The sequence below is a fragment of the Trachypithecus francoisi genome, unplaced genomic scaffold (genome assembly GCF_009764315.1).
Source record: "Trachypithecus francoisi isolate TF-2019V2 unplaced genomic scaffold, Tfra_2.0 Lachesis_group11, whole genome shotgun sequence".
NCBI lineage: Eukaryota > Metazoa > Chordata > Mammalia > Primates > Cercopithecidae > Trachypithecus > Trachypithecus francoisi.
The window spans coordinates 69,379,890-69,396,968 of NW_022681456.1; the positions used below are offsets into that span (position 1 = coordinate 69,379,890).

At 44.1% G+C, this 17,079-nt stretch overlaps 1 protein-coding gene across 1 annotated transcript in view; it reads right to left on the reverse strand.

The window, feature by feature from the left end:
- Positions 1-624: 624 nt before the first annotated feature.
- Positions 625-17,079, reverse strand: part of RASSF3 (Ras association domain family member 3) — an 88,006-nt gene continuing 71,551 nt past the window's right edge. Inside the window, exons 2-5 of the mRNA XM_033221391.1 lie at positions 13,150-13,257; positions 9,265-9,502; positions 6,440-6,549; positions 625-3,370 (exon numbers count right to left, since the gene is read on the reverse strand). Coding sequence (XP_033077282.1) covers positions 3,221-3,370; positions 6,440-6,549; positions 9,265-9,502; positions 13,150-13,257 — 606 coding nt within the window. The 3' untranslated portion in view covers positions 625-3,220. The remainder of the gene's footprint in view (positions 3,371-6,439; positions 6,550-9,264; positions 9,503-13,149; positions 13,258-17,079) is intronic.

The following is a 17,079-nucleotide window of genomic DNA, read 5'->3' on the forward strand; positions in this document are numbered from 1 at the left end:
CACTCCCAACAGCAGGCATGGAAGCTGAATACCATGGGACAAAGACGAAGTGCAGGTGCGCACAGGGCGGAACCCCATCATCCCTGCGGGTTCCCCAGACACTCTCCATCCCATCTGTGTAAGGCAGTCACGGTGACCAAAAAAATACAAATACTCACTACTTTATGTTGAAATGGTGTGTTTCAGGGGTAGGAGACCTCAGGCCAACAACAGGGGTGGAGGGAGATTTCTAAAGAACTGACGGGGTTCTATTTTGGTAATGGCCATGGGTTGTCCATTTTATATAATAATCCTGTCAACTGTTCGCATGCTTTTTTATTTTTATTTTTTCACTTTCGGCCTCCCTCTTATGCATACTTTTTATACTTTTAAATGTGTATATTTCAAAAATTAAAACAATTGTTTTAAATAAAATAGGAATATGCGGTGTGAGCTTAAGGTTATTTTTCCTCAGAGGATAAGGCAAAGAGAAAATGACATCTGGGAGAATAAATATGACCCACCCAAACTTAGTAAAGTTGTTGCATTCCAGCATGTGTCCCTGCGTATCTGCAAAAGCAGCTCAGCCCACTCCTGTGACCTTTTTAAATCTAGCATATTATCATAAATAAACACACACAAACATCAACTAATAACTTCAATTTTTAATAATGGAAACAATTTTGCCATTCTAGAAACAATTTTAGGGAGGAAAAATCTTCCCTACAAAAATAAGCTTAAACCCATCAAAATTATAAATATTATAACTTTTTACTTCTGCCATTTAAAATGCTCTCCTGCAATACTACCCCCCTTCATTTAACATCTTTCCTGTACCATCACATATTGAAGAGAAAACAGTATTACAGCAAAGCTTAGATAGTTGAACATAACGATTTGCACAATGGTTCTTAAAAAATCTTCGGCCTTAGTGGCCTTTTTTCTTCACTTACACATTAAAAATGCTGCTGCAGTAACCAGTGTTTGGGAAAGGACTTCAGTCTTCAAGAACCATGAACTGACAGAATTTCAATACAGTAAGTTTCCAAATTGCAATCTGTAGTGCACATGACAGTGAGCGAGGTTCTGGATAAATACAGATGAGGATGCCTATTCAGACAATCTACTTCAAGTAAAAAAAAAAAAAAAATTCACAGATACCCATAAGCTACTACTTTAGGTTCTAACAGTGTCTTAATCTGAGAAACAAATGCTTCACAAAATATAAGTTAACTGGGATGAATAATTAAAAAATCAGGTGGTGATAACAATATACTCAAACCCAGGCCTCAGTCTGAATAGTAAAACCAGTAAAAAAAAATCATGAAGGCATTCCCTGAACAATAAAGGTAAAGTGTTGGATGATAATGTCACTAAAACCTCATCAATGTACTAAAGAGAAGTTACATGCAAAATTAAACAAGATGTGCCATACATATTTGACAGCTGCTAATTCTGTTTTTTTCAAATTTCCTTAAATGCTTAGGAAGATCTGATTGTCTCAGCAGATTGTGTGGCACAGCGTAACAACTTAGGTCTGCCTCCAACAAGATGGGTGTTCTCCGAGAAGTCAGAAGAGCCACCAAGAGAGGAACAGAAATGCAATAAAAGGCACAGTTCACTTAGGCAAAGAACTGAAGCACCTTGGAATTTCAAAAAGAATCCATTAGGTGTCACCAAAGTGTTAACAATTCCTTGGGAATTTATAAACAAAAAATATCTAGACTAAAAATAGAATATAAGGCCCCTCTGGAACCACTGCACACCCTTCCCTCTGTTCTCAGATTAAACTGCTGCATAAAATGAGGTTATTTAGCCTGTTTTAAGGAAGGCTTGTATTGCACATGCATTTCTTTGGTTGGTAATAACATGTACTTTTGTTAAAATATTTCCATAATGAAGCCCTGTTGTGTGGTTAGCTGGGTGTGGACTTTCCTCCTTTTCTTGGGGGCCCTCCTACTCACAGTCAAGTTGCCCTTTAGAACTAAAGATCTGGGTCCTCATTCAATTGCCCTGTTCTATATTATGTAAGAACAGATTTCAATGTAGAAAAGAAAGTGGGGGGGAGAGAAGGAGGGAAGGAACAAGGTAGGGTGGGAAAGAGAAGGGAAGGAAAGAAAAAAGGAAGAAAGGAAAAGGAAAGGAGGAATAAAAGGGAAGGCGGTGACTGTCACAAAAGTTTACTTGATAAATATCCTAGCTACCAATCAAGGGAGAAACAGCTGCCCCTACCCGAATTCCATCTCAACTTCGAAAACCACCTGGGGGAGGAAAATTATATACTGTATGTAACTTAACAAGAGTTAGTGAACGGTCACTGTCCTGCCTATGCACAGCAGCTACACCAATTAGACCTTCCACTCCAAAAGGGGCAGAATGAAGAGGATCAGGTCCAGTGTGAGGCCTACCTCTGCTCAGGTCGGCAGTCTCCACCTGCCTGATTTTCTGGTCGGTTGGTTGCAGAGTTCATAGGGCCCTCCTTTTGGTTTAGCTCCTGCCTCTGGCTCTGTTCCCACATAGGAAACCAAGCGATCCTAAAATGAGTTTAACATCTCCACACTGAATGCTTTTAACTCATTTACAAGCAACTACCCCTTTCTCCACTACCCCTAACTGAAAAGCCAAGTCACCTTCCACAGCCCGCAGTGCTCGCCACCACCCCACATGCCTTCTTCCAAACTTACACTTTCCTTTCTGTGTCAACCCCTAACAAAATCCTTCACAATAAATTCCTCAGAGTTCCTAGATTCCTGTGCCTTTCGATTCACATGGATGATTCATCTGACATTAAAAAAAGAAAAGAAAACAAAACAAAAACCAGACAGGTAGTTTCAAAATAGGACAAGTATTCAGAAAGATTCCTAGTTAAGCTTTTTAAAACATCAACAGCATATCCGTAAGCTTAACAGCATCATCACATAATTAAAACAACCAAAAAAAAAAAAAACACCCCCAGAGTTCATGCTTCCAAGCACCCTCGAATGCTCCTGACGACGCTACAGGTTCACAGCTTGCCAAGAGGTAACACTGCGGTGCTGAACAATAAGCTTGCAGCGTCCCTTACATGGGACGCTAAGGTGCAGGATGCTGTGTGACCAGGTTTGGGGAACAAAATCTACAGATAGAAAGGGGAAGACCCTAGCATAGAGGGGCAAGACAGCAGCCCTCTGAGAAGAGAGGCACTTGCTGTTGTTTTGTACATCGGTCCCCGCACTGGGCCTCGCGGGCAGGGAGCCCCCCTTTAATCAGGCTTCCACACCTCGCGGAGGGCTTCTTGCAGCTTGTGTCTGTAGGCTGCGTAGCGCCTCCTCAGGTTCTGCAGCTGCTCATCTTCTTCCTTGTCCAAGATACGCAAGAAATTCTGTAGTTCTGGAAGGCTGAAGGCTTCCCACTGTCAGGAAACAAAGGAAGAAAAACGCCAGGTGTTTAATGATCAGTCAGACTTAGGAACGCCGACCGGGAGCTCCCGGAGGTGCGGCTGCCCTCCCCTACCAGCCCCAGGCCGCAGAAGGTGTGGTCTGCAAGAGCTGGGGTGTTGCCAGCCTAAGGACTCCCTCTACTCCCACTCCCACCTCAGCTCACACCAATCACCTTCCTACCCTCTCCTCCCACTGTTGTTCAAGACTATCTCCCTAAAAGCCAGGGGCCTCTGTATCCCTAAGTCTATTAGACACTTTCAGTCCTTATCTGATTTGACCCCCAGCAGCATTAAACACAACTCGACACTCCTTCCATCTTAACCTCAAGTTCTCCACTCAGCCTTTTCTCCCTCGGTATGGCCCCTTGGTGCTAGCTACCATCATCTATCCCTGCATCGCTGGGACAGCTTCCTACCTGGCCTCCTCACTTGGCTGTTATGCTCCCTGATCTGTTCCCCAACAGAACATCCTTTGTAAAATGCACATCTGGCCAAGACTCTCTCCTGCTTAGAACCATCTGATGACTCCCCTTAGTTGCTGAGGCTAAGTCTGAAAGACTCTAAACTCTCCTGCCCCATCTCTCTCTCACTGAGCTTCACTCTCTACCCAAGTAGCACACATTCTCCCCTCCTCTGCTTTGCCTAGCTATGAACTACTCATCCTCCCCATCTCAGCTTAACAGCTACTTTCTCTAAGCAGCTTTCCACATCTTCCTCCCCTCTCTTCCCACCTGGGACTAAGTGTATCAAAAGCCTTCACAGAGCCCTCATCACAACCAAGATTTTAAAATTACAACTATTTGCTTAGTATCTATCTCACCTGCAACTTACCACAGCTGCCAGACTTCTCCTATTTAGAGTTTATCTCTTGCCTTGAGGCTCTGAGCCTTGTTTCCCTAACAGCTCCTAGTACTTATTTAGCAGGCACAAAATAAGTTTTTAGGCTGGGCATGGTGGCTCATGCCTATAATCCCAGCATTTGGAATGCTGAGGCAGGAGATCACTTGAGCCCAGAAGTTCAAGGCCAGAAGTTTGAGACTAGCCTGGGCAATATAGTGACACCCTGTCTCTACAAAAAATTTAAAAATTATCTGGTTGTGGCGGTACATTCCTGTAGTTTCAGCTACTCGGGAGGCTGAGGTGGGAGGACTGCTTGAGCCCAGGAGTTTGAGGCTACAGTGAGCCATGATTGTGCCACTGCACTCCAGCCTGGGTGACAGTGCAAAAGCCCGTCTCTTTAAAAAGAAAAAAAAACAATTAAAACAAATTTTAAAAAATAGAAGCAGTGAATGTCAAGGAGGGTATCTAGCATCATCTAGGAGGTTTTTTCCAAACACATCCTCCTCTCCCAAAGGGGGCCCTGGATCCTGGTGGAGAATTGCTGTCTGATGGTGTAGAGAAAAGGTTCAAAATAACCAAATACAAACAAATAGAGAAAAATAAGTAAATCCACCAAGTGGGCTCAGTAGTAGAAGAATTCCCGGAGATAAGTTTAGGCTGGTTATTCAAACAAAAATGAGCAACATGGAGGAGGAGAGCAAAATTCCACGTTAGAATATTCTGTTAATTTTTAAAATTTCAACAGATTATCTTTCACCTATGTTGAAGTCTCCAAAATAAAGACATCATATAAATATCCCTCCCACCCCCTAACAGCTATGGAAATTTCTTCCTTCAGTTCAGTTTTCCTCAGATAACTGAGAAACAAGAACACCATACAGAAGTCCAGTACAGCAGTCCAGAACAATAAAACCCAATGTGAAGTCAATTTCAAACCTAAGTTAAGGCCAGGTGCAGTGGCTCACACCTGTAATCTCAGCACTTTGGGAGGCTGAGGAGAGAGGATCGCTTGAGCCCAGGAGTTTGAGACCAGCGTGGGCAATGTAGCGAGACCCCATCTCTAATTATAATTAAAATAAAATAAAATAACTAAGTGAATAAAATTCTTGCCCAGTGTAGTTCTAGTTGCTACTTAAAACACTAAGTACAAGAAAAATAAAACACTGACTAGACTATGCTCATGTGTCTGGCTTAAGCTGGCAGAGGGAATGCTGCCCAACTGCAAAGCCAAGTCAGACTCTGCACCCTGCCTTCTCCCCAAAATGAGTCTGAATGTCTTGAAAAGCTTCAAAACACCAGAATCAAAAGAAACTTCAAAAACATCTAAAACCACTGTCTTCCTAAAACTCCCTTCACTTCCATGTATACATTTCTAATTGTGACTCAAAGCCATCTTGTAAAGTGTGTTTAGTCCCACTCAACAGATTTTAAAACTAAAGACTAAAAGATGAGAAGATTTACCTGAGGTCATGCTACTAATCTAACAAACAGTAGGAAACAGAGTGTTTCCCAACTTTTAACCTAGAAACCCTATTGTCAACTGCACCATGTAGGACATTTCATACCATTTCCTGTTTCCAGACAGAAGACTGGGACAGGAGCTTGGGATTTGCTCAAGTGTCATTTAAAGCTGACACTTGATCTAGAGGGCAGGCTCAAGTGCTTTTTTTCTTCTACTGAACTGGCTAAATACAATCCTCCCTGGAGACAACATGGCAAATGATGCACATGGAAACATAATTTCTTAGTCAGTTGACTGGGCAAAGGGGAAAAAAAAGATTCTAGAAAGCTAAATGTCTTCCATGGTAAAGAGATCAAATTTCCTTTTATTTCCTTTAGAAGGGAATTAGCCTGGAGACTTTTGTTAGCAGCAAACACATGGTGAGTGTCAACTTTCAAAGTTCAGCTGGACTGGAGTATTTTAGAGGTGGGAAGGGGTGAAAATGACTCTCTGGATGGAGATCAAGTAAAAAAAATTTATTTTCTCCCATCTCTGACACACTAATAACATAAGGTTATAAGAGAACGACATTGTAGGCTAACTTTGGGTTCATTTCTGACAATTCAAAATCTCTCTCCCTCTCCCTGCCCTCCAACTCGCCTCTCTTCCCATCCCCCATCAATAGCCAAGTCACTAGGCTACTGCAATTAAATAGGGCCAGCTTTCTGTACAGTGTAAAGCAATAGTGAACAATAACTCACCTCTCCAATTTCATGTTCACGAAGAACAAAACTAAGCGTGTCTGTTCTGGGCCCTGCTACCAAACGCAGGTAGAGTGGATGTTCCCGGTCTGAGAGCTTGCAGGCGTAGACTGGGTAAGGAAACAAGCAGCATGTTACAGAGTATTCAGCCATTCCTGAGACCACTTCCCCATTGTGATCCCCTCCTCCAGATCAAGGTAACCATTCAAGTTACCCTAGTCTCTAAGTCACCAATTGGCTCATCTTATTATTTAATACCAGTAGCCCACAGTGGAATAAAATCTATTCTGTTTCTGTTCAAATATAAACTGTGCCTTGATTAAGGAGGAAATTATTTTCAAGAATAAATTTTAATAGGTATTAGTCCCAAAATACGCTTATAGTTAGCTCTGCCCTTCCTTTTAGAAAACAGAGATAAGAGCCAGGCATGGTGGCTCACGCCTGTAATCCCAGTACTTTGGGAGGCCGAGGTGGGCAGATCACCTGAGGCTAGGAGTTTGAGGCCAGGAGTCTGAGACCAGCCTGGCCAACATAGTGAAACCCTGTCTCTACTAAAAATACAAAAAATTAGCTGGGCGTGGTGGTGGGCACCTGTAATTCCAGCTACTTGGGAGGCTGAGGCAGGAGAATCGCTCGAACCTGGGAGGTGGAGGTTGTAGCGAGCTGAGATCGTGCCATTGTGCTCCTGCCTGGGCAACAAGAGTGAAACTCTGTCTCAAAAAATAAATAAATTTTTTTTAAAAAAGAAAAAAAAAGAAAACAGTCAACCTAAAAACGGGTCTACAACTCTTTTAAAAACAGTAAAAATAGGCCAGCTATGCTGGCTCGCACCTGTAATCCCAACACTTTGAAAGGCTGAGGCAGGAGGATCACTTGAGGCCAGGAGTTCAAGACCAGCCAGGGCAACATAGCAAAGCCCCGGTCCCCCCCAAAAAAAAAAAAATATATATATATATATATATTTTTTTTTTTTCTAATTAGCCAGGCATAATAATGGTGCCCACCTACAGTCCTAGCTACTCAGGAGACTGAGGATCACTTGAGCCCAGGAGTTCAAGGTTACAATGAGCTATGATCATGCCATGGTACTCCAGCCTAGGCGACAGAGTAAGACGCTGTCTCAAAAACCAAAGCCAGGGGCTTGCGCCTGTAATCCCAGCACTTTGGGAGGCCGAGACAGGCGGATTGCCTGAAGTCAGGAGTTTGAGACCAGTCTGGCCACCAACATGGTGAAACCCTGTCTCTACTAAAAATACAAAAGTTAGCAGGGCATGGTGGTGGGCACTTGTAATTGCAGCTACTTGGGAGGCTGAGGCAGGAGAATCACTGGAACCCAGGAGGCGGAGATTGCAGTGAGCCGAGATTGTGCCACTGCACTCTAGCCTGGGCAACAGAGCAAGACTCTGTCTCAAACAAACAAAAGACAAATTTTAAAAAATGTATATGCCATCCAAAGAACATAAAAACAAGAGTTCTAGAAGCAAATCTCTCTACAGATTAAGAATTAGCAGCCACAAACCGAGCAATCAGAATATAAGCTCTGGTAGCTTCAAGCACAGCCATGTCTCATGCTAGACACACACAGTGACATTGCCAATCATGTTAAAGGATTTGCCAGCCATGGGGGTAATATTTCAACAAGTCACTATTACTTTCAGATTGTACAGCTGAAGTCCAGGTGAGCAGGCAAAGAAACTGGCAGATAAAAATGCCATCGAGCTTCTCTACATTATTGTGGCACTTCCAGATGCACTGCCTTGCCAATTTCCCTGTAGATATAAACTTCCCCCACAATACTAAGCTAGTGACCTCTGGAGGTAGGAACCCTGGTCTGTTCATCTTTGTATTCCACGGGGTCTAGCCCCATGGTATGTTTTTAAAAAGATGTCTGCATACTCAGCAATGAGCTGGGTTTCATCCTGTGTAACTGAAGAACATTACTATCCTGTAAAGGTTAATATATTTTCTTCTATAGCTACATGAGGCTTTACCCAGAAAAACTAAAGAAAGCTTCAATAGTTTATTGTACACACACACACACACACACACACACACACACACCCCAATTTCAAATCGCATGTAGTGAATCACTGAATCACTACTGTCCACCACTGGTATCAATTTCTGGTTACTGCCTGACCTGGAATATCTCATTCCGTTTCATACAGTAATATAATATTTAATATTCTCTTTCTATCCCCTGAATGTGGATATGAAGTTTAGTCAGACCCTAGATCAAAATGTTATTCACTCATTTTATGAGCCTCTGGGGGGCAGAGTACCAAAATGTCTCGGTGTAACACCAAGTGAGACAAGCTAAGGAATCAGGAGAGCCCAGGGCTGGGCCATTTCTATCAGTACGCTGAAATGTGCTGTGATGCACATGTGCCTCCCCAGTCACAAGGTCTCAGCACAGGTCCACCAAACCACTCCATGTACCGATGCACAACAAATGTGGAATGTGCTATTGAAAACTTTAAACACAGAGGCACTCTTTTGTGTCCTAAAGAAAATTTAAATCAAAGCCACTCCTAACAACAACAAAAAACAGCCCCCGCCCCATCCCAACAACAACACAAAATACTCCATAACTGCCCATCGCATATGGATGCTTCCAAGCTCCTCAGACCCACAACTGTCCAACTCAAAAATGTGGACAGCCAGGAAGCACTAAGTGTATGCTAAGATCACCATGGCTTCCAGCATTGGACTCCAGGCTCTTACACAATTGACATGGATGAGACCCACCAGTCTTCCCTCTGCTAATGAGAATAGCAGATGTAAGTAGAAGCACAGACCATTTTCCTTTTAAGCTGGCAGCATACCTTGGTCTTCCCTGTGACAACGCTTATAAAGTGCAAACTTGGCAGGGCTCTCAGTCACGAGAAATTTTTTGAGCAGGGCCTCGATCACTTCCCCGACAGTGTTTGTGCTGCTGATATGAAGTGTATTCATACAGCCATTGCTACTGGGAGAGAGTTTTCCAGAATTTGGAGAAGTCTGTGGAGGTCTGCAGAGTTCCATCTGTACTTTAATGAAGCCAGTGTAAATCCCATTTGAATTCTGAAGCAGGGAGAGAAGCACACACTTAGCTGGGTGGATGGTGGCACTTGAGGGAAGGAGCATATCAAAACAAAACGGGAAGGTGAAACACTCCTTTGTTCTCTTCTCTTGGAGGTTTGTGGCAAAACTTCACTAAAGATTGCCCCCAAGGGAATGACCTCAGAGGGCAGTTAACACACCAGGCAAAGTGCTTCCAGAGGCAAGGTCTGCAGGGCAGATGTGGCAACTGAAGAAGCCTCCTGATGCTGTGGCCGACTGCTGGCCCCAGACTCATACCTCTGAAGCTACTGGCAAAAGGTCAGGGCCCATTTGCGAGCTTACAATCCAATGAAGCAGATGCTAGCCAAACCATAAAACTTATTAAAGCTTGGGGGATATGTCTAGGCTACAGGCTCAAAGGAAACAACATCCTCAACTGGCGACTATTATATGCAAAAGGAAGGTCACAATTAGGGCTCTGAAATACCAAAGTCAACAATGAGGAGACAGTAAGAAAACAGGCTATTTTCATTCCTAGTGGCTGTATTCATTTGCACTGAATTACTAACTTTGCTTAAACTTTTTAACACAGCATATATGCCATGCAGCATGGGATGCATTTCAGGTCTCTTAAGCAGCATTTTAAAAACAAATTCAATTGCTTGAAACCAGAAGGTGGAGGTTGCAGCAAGCCAAGATCACGCCATTGCACTCCAGCCTGGGCAACAGAGCGAGACTCTGTCTCAAAAAACAAAAAACAAAAAACAAAAAACAAATTCAAGCCACTATACTTCACAGTACAGATCTTAAAATCAACTATCTTTGCTGATGGCAGAATTACCATTTCTTAGTTGACAAAAACAGTAATAACAGTTTGGTCTTCACTTTTTATTTTTCTATTCAGTATATTTGGGGCCAGGCGCAGTGGCTCATGTCTATAATCCCAGCACTCTGGGAGGCCGAGGCAAGCAGATCACTGGAAGTCAGGAGTTTGAGACCAGCGTGGCCAACAGGGTGAAATCCTATCTCTACTAAAAACACACAAAAAAAATTAGCTGAGTGTGGTGGCGGGCGCCTGTAATCCCAGCTACTCAAAAGGCTGAGGCAGGAGAATCTCTTGAACCCAGAGGTGGAGGTTGCAGTGAGCCGAGATTATGCCATTACACTTCAGCCTGGGCGACAGAGTGAGACTCCATCTCAAAAACAAACAAACAAAAACAGTATATTTAGAAAAGATTTACTGTAATGTTTTATTAAAACAAACTGTCAAGTGTTACATATAAATGCCGCAGTTAAAGTAGAACATTTAAAACTACATTTATGGTGTGTTATTTTTCTTCCTTCCCGCAAGATCAATTTCCAATCCCAACTGATTGAAATCCCAATTGAAAATTGTTCTTTTTTTTTTTTTTTTTTTTTTTTCTGTTTTTGAGACAGGGTCTCACTCTCTCACCCAGGCTGGAGTGAAGTGGCACGAACACAGCTCACTGCAGCCTCAACTTCCTGAGTTCAAGTTATCCTCCTGAGTAGTGGGGGCTGCAGGCGCCCACCACTACGCCTGGCTAATTTTTCTGTTTTTAGTAGAGATGGGGTTTTGCCACGTTGATTAGGCTGGTCTCGAACTTTTTTTTTTTTGAGATGGAGTCTTGCTTTGTCGCTCAGGCTGGAGTGCAGTGGCGCAATCTCGGCTCACTGCAAGCTCCGCCTCCCGGGTTCACCCCCATTCTCCTGCCTCAGCCTCCTGAGTAGCTGGGACTACAGGCGCCTGCCACCACGCCCAGCTAATCTTGTATTTTTAGTAGAGACCGGGTTTCACTGTGTTAGCCAGGATGGTCTCCATCTCCTGACCTCGTGATCCACCCGCCTCGGCCTCCCAAAGTGCTGGGATTACAGGTGTGAGCCACCATCCAACTCTTGACTTCAAGTGATCCACCCGCCTCAGCCTCCCAAAATGCTGGGATTACAGGTGTGAGCCACTGTGCCCAGCCTAAAATTTTTATTTTTATTTTTATTTATTTATTTATTTATTTATTTATTTTGAGGCGGAGTCTCGCTCTGTCGCTCGGGCTGGAGTGCAGTGGCCGGATCTCAGCTCACTGCAAGCTCCGCCTCCCGAATTTACGCCATTCTCCTGCCTCAGCCTCCCGAGTAGCACGGGACTTACAGGCGCCTGACACCTCGCCCAGCTACTTTTTGTATTTTTAGTAGAGACGAGGTTTCACCGTGTTAGCCAGGATGGTCTCGATCTCCTGACCTCGTGATCCGCCCGTCTCGGCCTCCCAAAGTGCTGGGATTACAGGCTTGAGCCACCGCGCCCGGCCTAAAATTTTTATCTTTAAAATAATATGGATAATTTGTATCTGTTTTAGTCTCTATGGGAAAAGAAAAAAAAAAAGCAAGTGGAATTCTCCTTTGATGAAAAAATGTGTTTGAAAACGAAATCTTGCTGCTGGAACGATGAAGAGTTACCTTGGGATTCTCTGTTCCTCTCCCCTCTTTTCGGAGGAGTTCTACCAGGGAGGGGTCCTTTACCACGAGGGTTTCTATCTGAAAGCTCCTCCCCAAGAATCACCGGATTCGGTAGGGCCTGTTTTAAACCAATCACCCTGTCCTTTGCCAAACTCTGTCAGTTCACAGTAAACAGACTGAAAGACAGGGGTCCAAGTGCCCTGGAAACTGGCACCAAGGGCTGACAAGTGCCGTGAAGAAGGCGGGCCACCCAATAGGTAGGCGAGACCTAGATGCCAGCTAAGTTTAAAGGAACATGAATACTCCAGCTCTACTGTCAGCTCTTGTTTCCCTGTCACCAGGCCCTGAGCTTTCTCCCTCCTGTACACCGACTCTGCATGCTTCAAACAGTGTGGTGCAATGCTGTGGAAGCCTGCGATGGCGACGTGAAAGACACTGAGTATTAAGTACCTCGTCTTACACTAATGACCGGCAGAGAAAACTGTCCTATTATATACCTCTATATTCCAATCCATGGGCTCAAAATCCTTTCCCTGACACTTCCATACTTATTTTGTACAAGACAAAAACTTACGGGCTTCTGATACCTGTAATCCCAGCACTTTGGGAGGCCAAGGTGGGCAGATCCCTTAAGCCAAGGAATTTAAGATGAGCCTAGGTGACACGGCAAAACCCCGTCTCTATAAAAAACTACAAAAATTAGTGGCAAGCGCCTGTGGTCCCAGCTGCTCGGGAGGCTGAGGTGGGAGGATGACTTGAGCCCGGAGGTCGAGGCTGCAGTAAGCGGTGATTGTGCCACTGCACTCCAGCTCGGGTGACAGAGCAAAATCTTGTTTCAAAAAAAAAAAAAACCTTACCTGAGGTCTTCTTAGAATCTGAGTCGCTATTTCTGTATGTTAGGCAATGATGCTAAAAATCCTTTGAGAAAGGAGGGGTGGGTCACAAAATCTTTTAAAATAAAATTGTAAGTGTTTCCCTTTTTTAAGGTTAACCCAGCAACCAATTTTTGAGACAAAGTTACTTCACAATACAGCTTTAAATTGAAAGTCACAGAAACATTGCATTTTCCTGTTCTGTATACCGTGACTACTACCCTTCTACAAATGTTATTCAGATATTTAGAACTATAGATTGTAGTACCAACAATTCATATTTGTTTTTTGACAGGTGTCAACCCAAATAGTACTGTGGGTACTTACCAAGGTCATCTTCAACTTGTCTGTGACTGCTAAGTTGTATTTATGAACTTTCTCTTTGATCTCCTCTTTGCTGAGGTAACTGTGGGTTTCCTTCTCTTTCTCAACATCCTAGAAGAAAAACAAGCCATGTCACATGTGAGCAATCATAGAAAAAACTGCGGATAGGCTGGGTGCGGTAGCTCACGCCTGTAATCTCAGCACTTTGGGATGCTGAGGTGGGCGGATCACCTGAGGTTGGGAGTCTGAGACCACCCTGACCAAAATGGAGAAACCCTGTCTCTACTAAAAATATGAAATTAGCTGGGCATGGTGGCGCATGCCTGTAAACCCAGCTACTCAGGAGGCTGAGGCAGGAGAATCACTTTGATTGAGAGGCAGAGGCTGCAGTGAGCTGAGATCATGCCATTGCACTTCAGCCTGGGCAACAAGAGCAAACCTCTGTCTCAAAAATAAAAGGGGATAAGTCAGGATTTTTAAAAAATTCCACACAAGGGCTGGGCACGGTGGCACAAGCCTGCAATCCCAGGACTTTGAGAGGCCAAGGAGGGCAGAGCTTGAGCCCTGGAGATTGTGACCAGGCTGGGCAACATGAGAAAACTATCTCTACAAAAAATATAAAAATTAGCTGGGTGCAGTGGTGTGCACCTGTAGTCCCACCGACTTAGGAGGCTGAGGTGGGAGGATCACCTCAGCCCAGAGGTCGAGGCTGTAGTGAGCCATAATTGTGCCACTGTGCTCTAGCCTGGGTGACAGAGTGCGACTCTGTCTCAAAAAAAAAAAAAAAAAAAAAATTACAACCCACACAAGAACCGTGTTGTTCTCGCACATCACCTTGACACACACACACACACACACCACACACACACACACTCTCTCTCTCTCTCTCTCTCTCCCTCTCTCTCCCCCCCGCCCTGCCCCAACTCCCTCGATGCTTCCCTTTCTCTCTTACTTTCAAACTCTCCAGGCTCATCCACCAATTACGGTTCTCATTCTTTCAGACTACAGTCTTCCTAGGGGATATATTTTTTTAAAAAACTAACTTGTCAGCAGCTAGAAGTATCCCTGACCTGTAAACTGTACACAACTACCAGAGGGTAATTCATCTTCCAAACAAATCCCCAGGCCAAGATACAAGTAGCCAGACTTCTCCTTCCCACCCTTCCAGTCTCACCCATTTCTCTACCTCCCTACACTCTAGAGGGAGAAACATCGGTTAAATCCTCCTCACTGTGAAGAATTTATCAACAATTAGCTGTCTAAAGAGTCCCACCAGTGCATGACATTATGCAGCAGCAGACGTGATCACAAATGACCAAATTACAGCGTTTTGTCACCCTGACGAAGCATACCAGGCACCTAACTTGTATTGCCTTTACTTCTCCCAACAACCTAATCAAGGAGGCATTATTATGCCAGTTTCAGCAAATTAAACTGCTGAAAAAAAATGTAACTGTTCAGTGGAAGCAAATGAAAGCCTGCTAACCCTCTCTAACTCCAAACTTTACTGGAAGCTCTAAGTCCTTCCACAGGGGTGTTCTCATTTAATCCTCCCAACAATGAGCTAATGCTAATTAGCACCCCTATGCTACAGATAAGGACAGAAGATTTACAGAGGCCAAGCAGTTTGTCCAAGGACAACCCAACTAGTTGAGAGACCAAGTTCCACTTTACTCCAGGTCTTCTAGGGTGTTCCCACTAAATCCAATCGGTCCCCAAGGGTCTAGTGTGGGTAAACATTTAAAAACTTACAGAAAGCCTGCATAATCAGATTCAACACAAGGAGAGGAAGAACAGTTAAAATCCAATGATTTACACCTGCAAAATAAAGCCTTTGTAAACACGCCTCTTTCTGCCAGACACATCACACCATTCTCACAGCTGGATAGTCTCCAGGCAGGCACTGGTTTCCATCTGCCCACTGGAAGCTAGTGTCGTAAATACACCAGGAGGGGCTACTACAGAACTTGCATCAATACCACATTGAGTAAGAAAAGGCTCTTGATCCATTCAAACCTCAAGATCTTTGACTTTAGACCCTAAAAGGAGTGTGCTGACTACAAATTATCTCGGTGACTTTTCAATGTCAGCACCAACCTGGTGAAGTCTAATGGGTCAGTATACTGGGTAATACTGGATAAATACCAGCACAAGATAATGTTTGCTCCCTAGCTTCAGGGGTATGCTTCCAGGTCCCTTGGGAGCATCCTATTTGCCAATGTAAAACCCCAAAGTAATCTTATTTTTGGTATTAGTGTTTGGTGGGGGAAAAGCTGTGGATTAAAATAAGCTTTCAAAAGCGCCAGTGACTACTTCCAAGAAAGTGTTTTGTTTTGTTTGAGACAGGTCTCACTTTATCACCCAGGCTGGTGTGCAGGGGCATAATCACAGCTCACTGCAGTCTTGACCTCCTGAGTTCAAGCGATCCTCCCACCTCAGTCTCCTGAATAGCTGGGACTATAGGCAAGCACTACTGCACCTAGCTAATTTTTTGTACAGATGAGGTCTGGCTATGTTGCCCAGGCTGCTCTTGAACTCCTGGGTTCAAGCAATCCTCCTACCTCAGTCTCCTAAAGTGCTGGGATTACAGGTATGAGCCACTGCACTGAGCCCCAAGGAAGTTTTAAACATGTATCACATCTCTGTCTTGTTCTTACCAATCCACAATTAGCTGGGCACCAGTCATAGCTGAAGAAGAAAAGGAAGTAGTCTTGGATTGTACATTGTTTTAACTGTCCAAAGACTCTTCAAAGCATATACTAAAAAGTGTATAATAAAGGACTTAAAATCTCATGGATGTGGGATGGGAAGTTGGTGGGGCAAAGGAGTGTTGCAGAAAGTGCACCACACCTGCAAGACTTGGGCTCCAGTCCTGAGTCTGTCACCAGCTAACTCTGTGCCTTGGGCTTCACTTCTCTGAGCCTGTTCCCTCATTTTCTACCAAACAAGGAACTAGAGTCAATCACCTCCTCTAAGGTGCTTCCTGGCCTATGCTGATCTGATTGCAAAGATGTAGCGGCGCCTTCACAGGTGTGACCAGGCCTAGAATCATCCGATTGAAAAGATCTGGTGCTTTCACAGGTATGACCAAGGGCAAAAGAGTCCCATGTGAGGAATCACCAAAGGCTCACCATTAAAAACACAGGAAATGGCAAAGCACATACATACACAGCAGCATACATGCGTCCTAGGGGCTTACCACCACTCACATGAGAATTCTAAGAACGAGGAGAAGGAAGTGATTAAGAGCAAAGAACAGGGTGAAGTAAAGCTGGTTAACCCTAAATTACAGGTTTTGCTGATGCTATGGGACTTAACACCCAGTCTTAGGCCCCTTCACACAGGCAGACCCAGAAGCTTGAGGAAAATCCAAAGAGTAAGCCAGTCTGGAAAGAGATATTTTCCCTGGATCATCCACACATAGATAACCAAGACATCCTTATGTAACAATCATATTTCCTTCTCAGAGATTAAAAACTAAGGAAACTGGCTGGGCGTGGTGGCTCACACCTGTAATCCCAGCACTTTGGGAGGCCGAGGTGGACGGATAACCTGAGGTCAGGGGTTGGAGACCAGCCTGGCCAATGTGGTAAAACCCTGTCTCTACTAAAAATACAAAAATTAGCCAGGCGTGGTGCCAAGCACCTGTAGTCCCAGCTACTTGGGAGGCTGAGGTAAGAGAATCGCTTGAACCCGGGAGGCAGATGTTGCAGTAAGCAGAGATCACGCCATTGCACTCCAGCCTGGGAGACAGAGCTAGACTCCATCTAAAAAAAAAAAAAAAAAAAAAAGGATCAACTGGATAGGAAAGTATATCCCAGAAACATAGGTAAAACCCAAAGGGCCCTGATGCTGTACTTTTAAAGCCAAAAATGTAGCAATCATACACCCAAGCCTCATCATTCGGCAAATATTTGCTGAGCTTCTGCCATG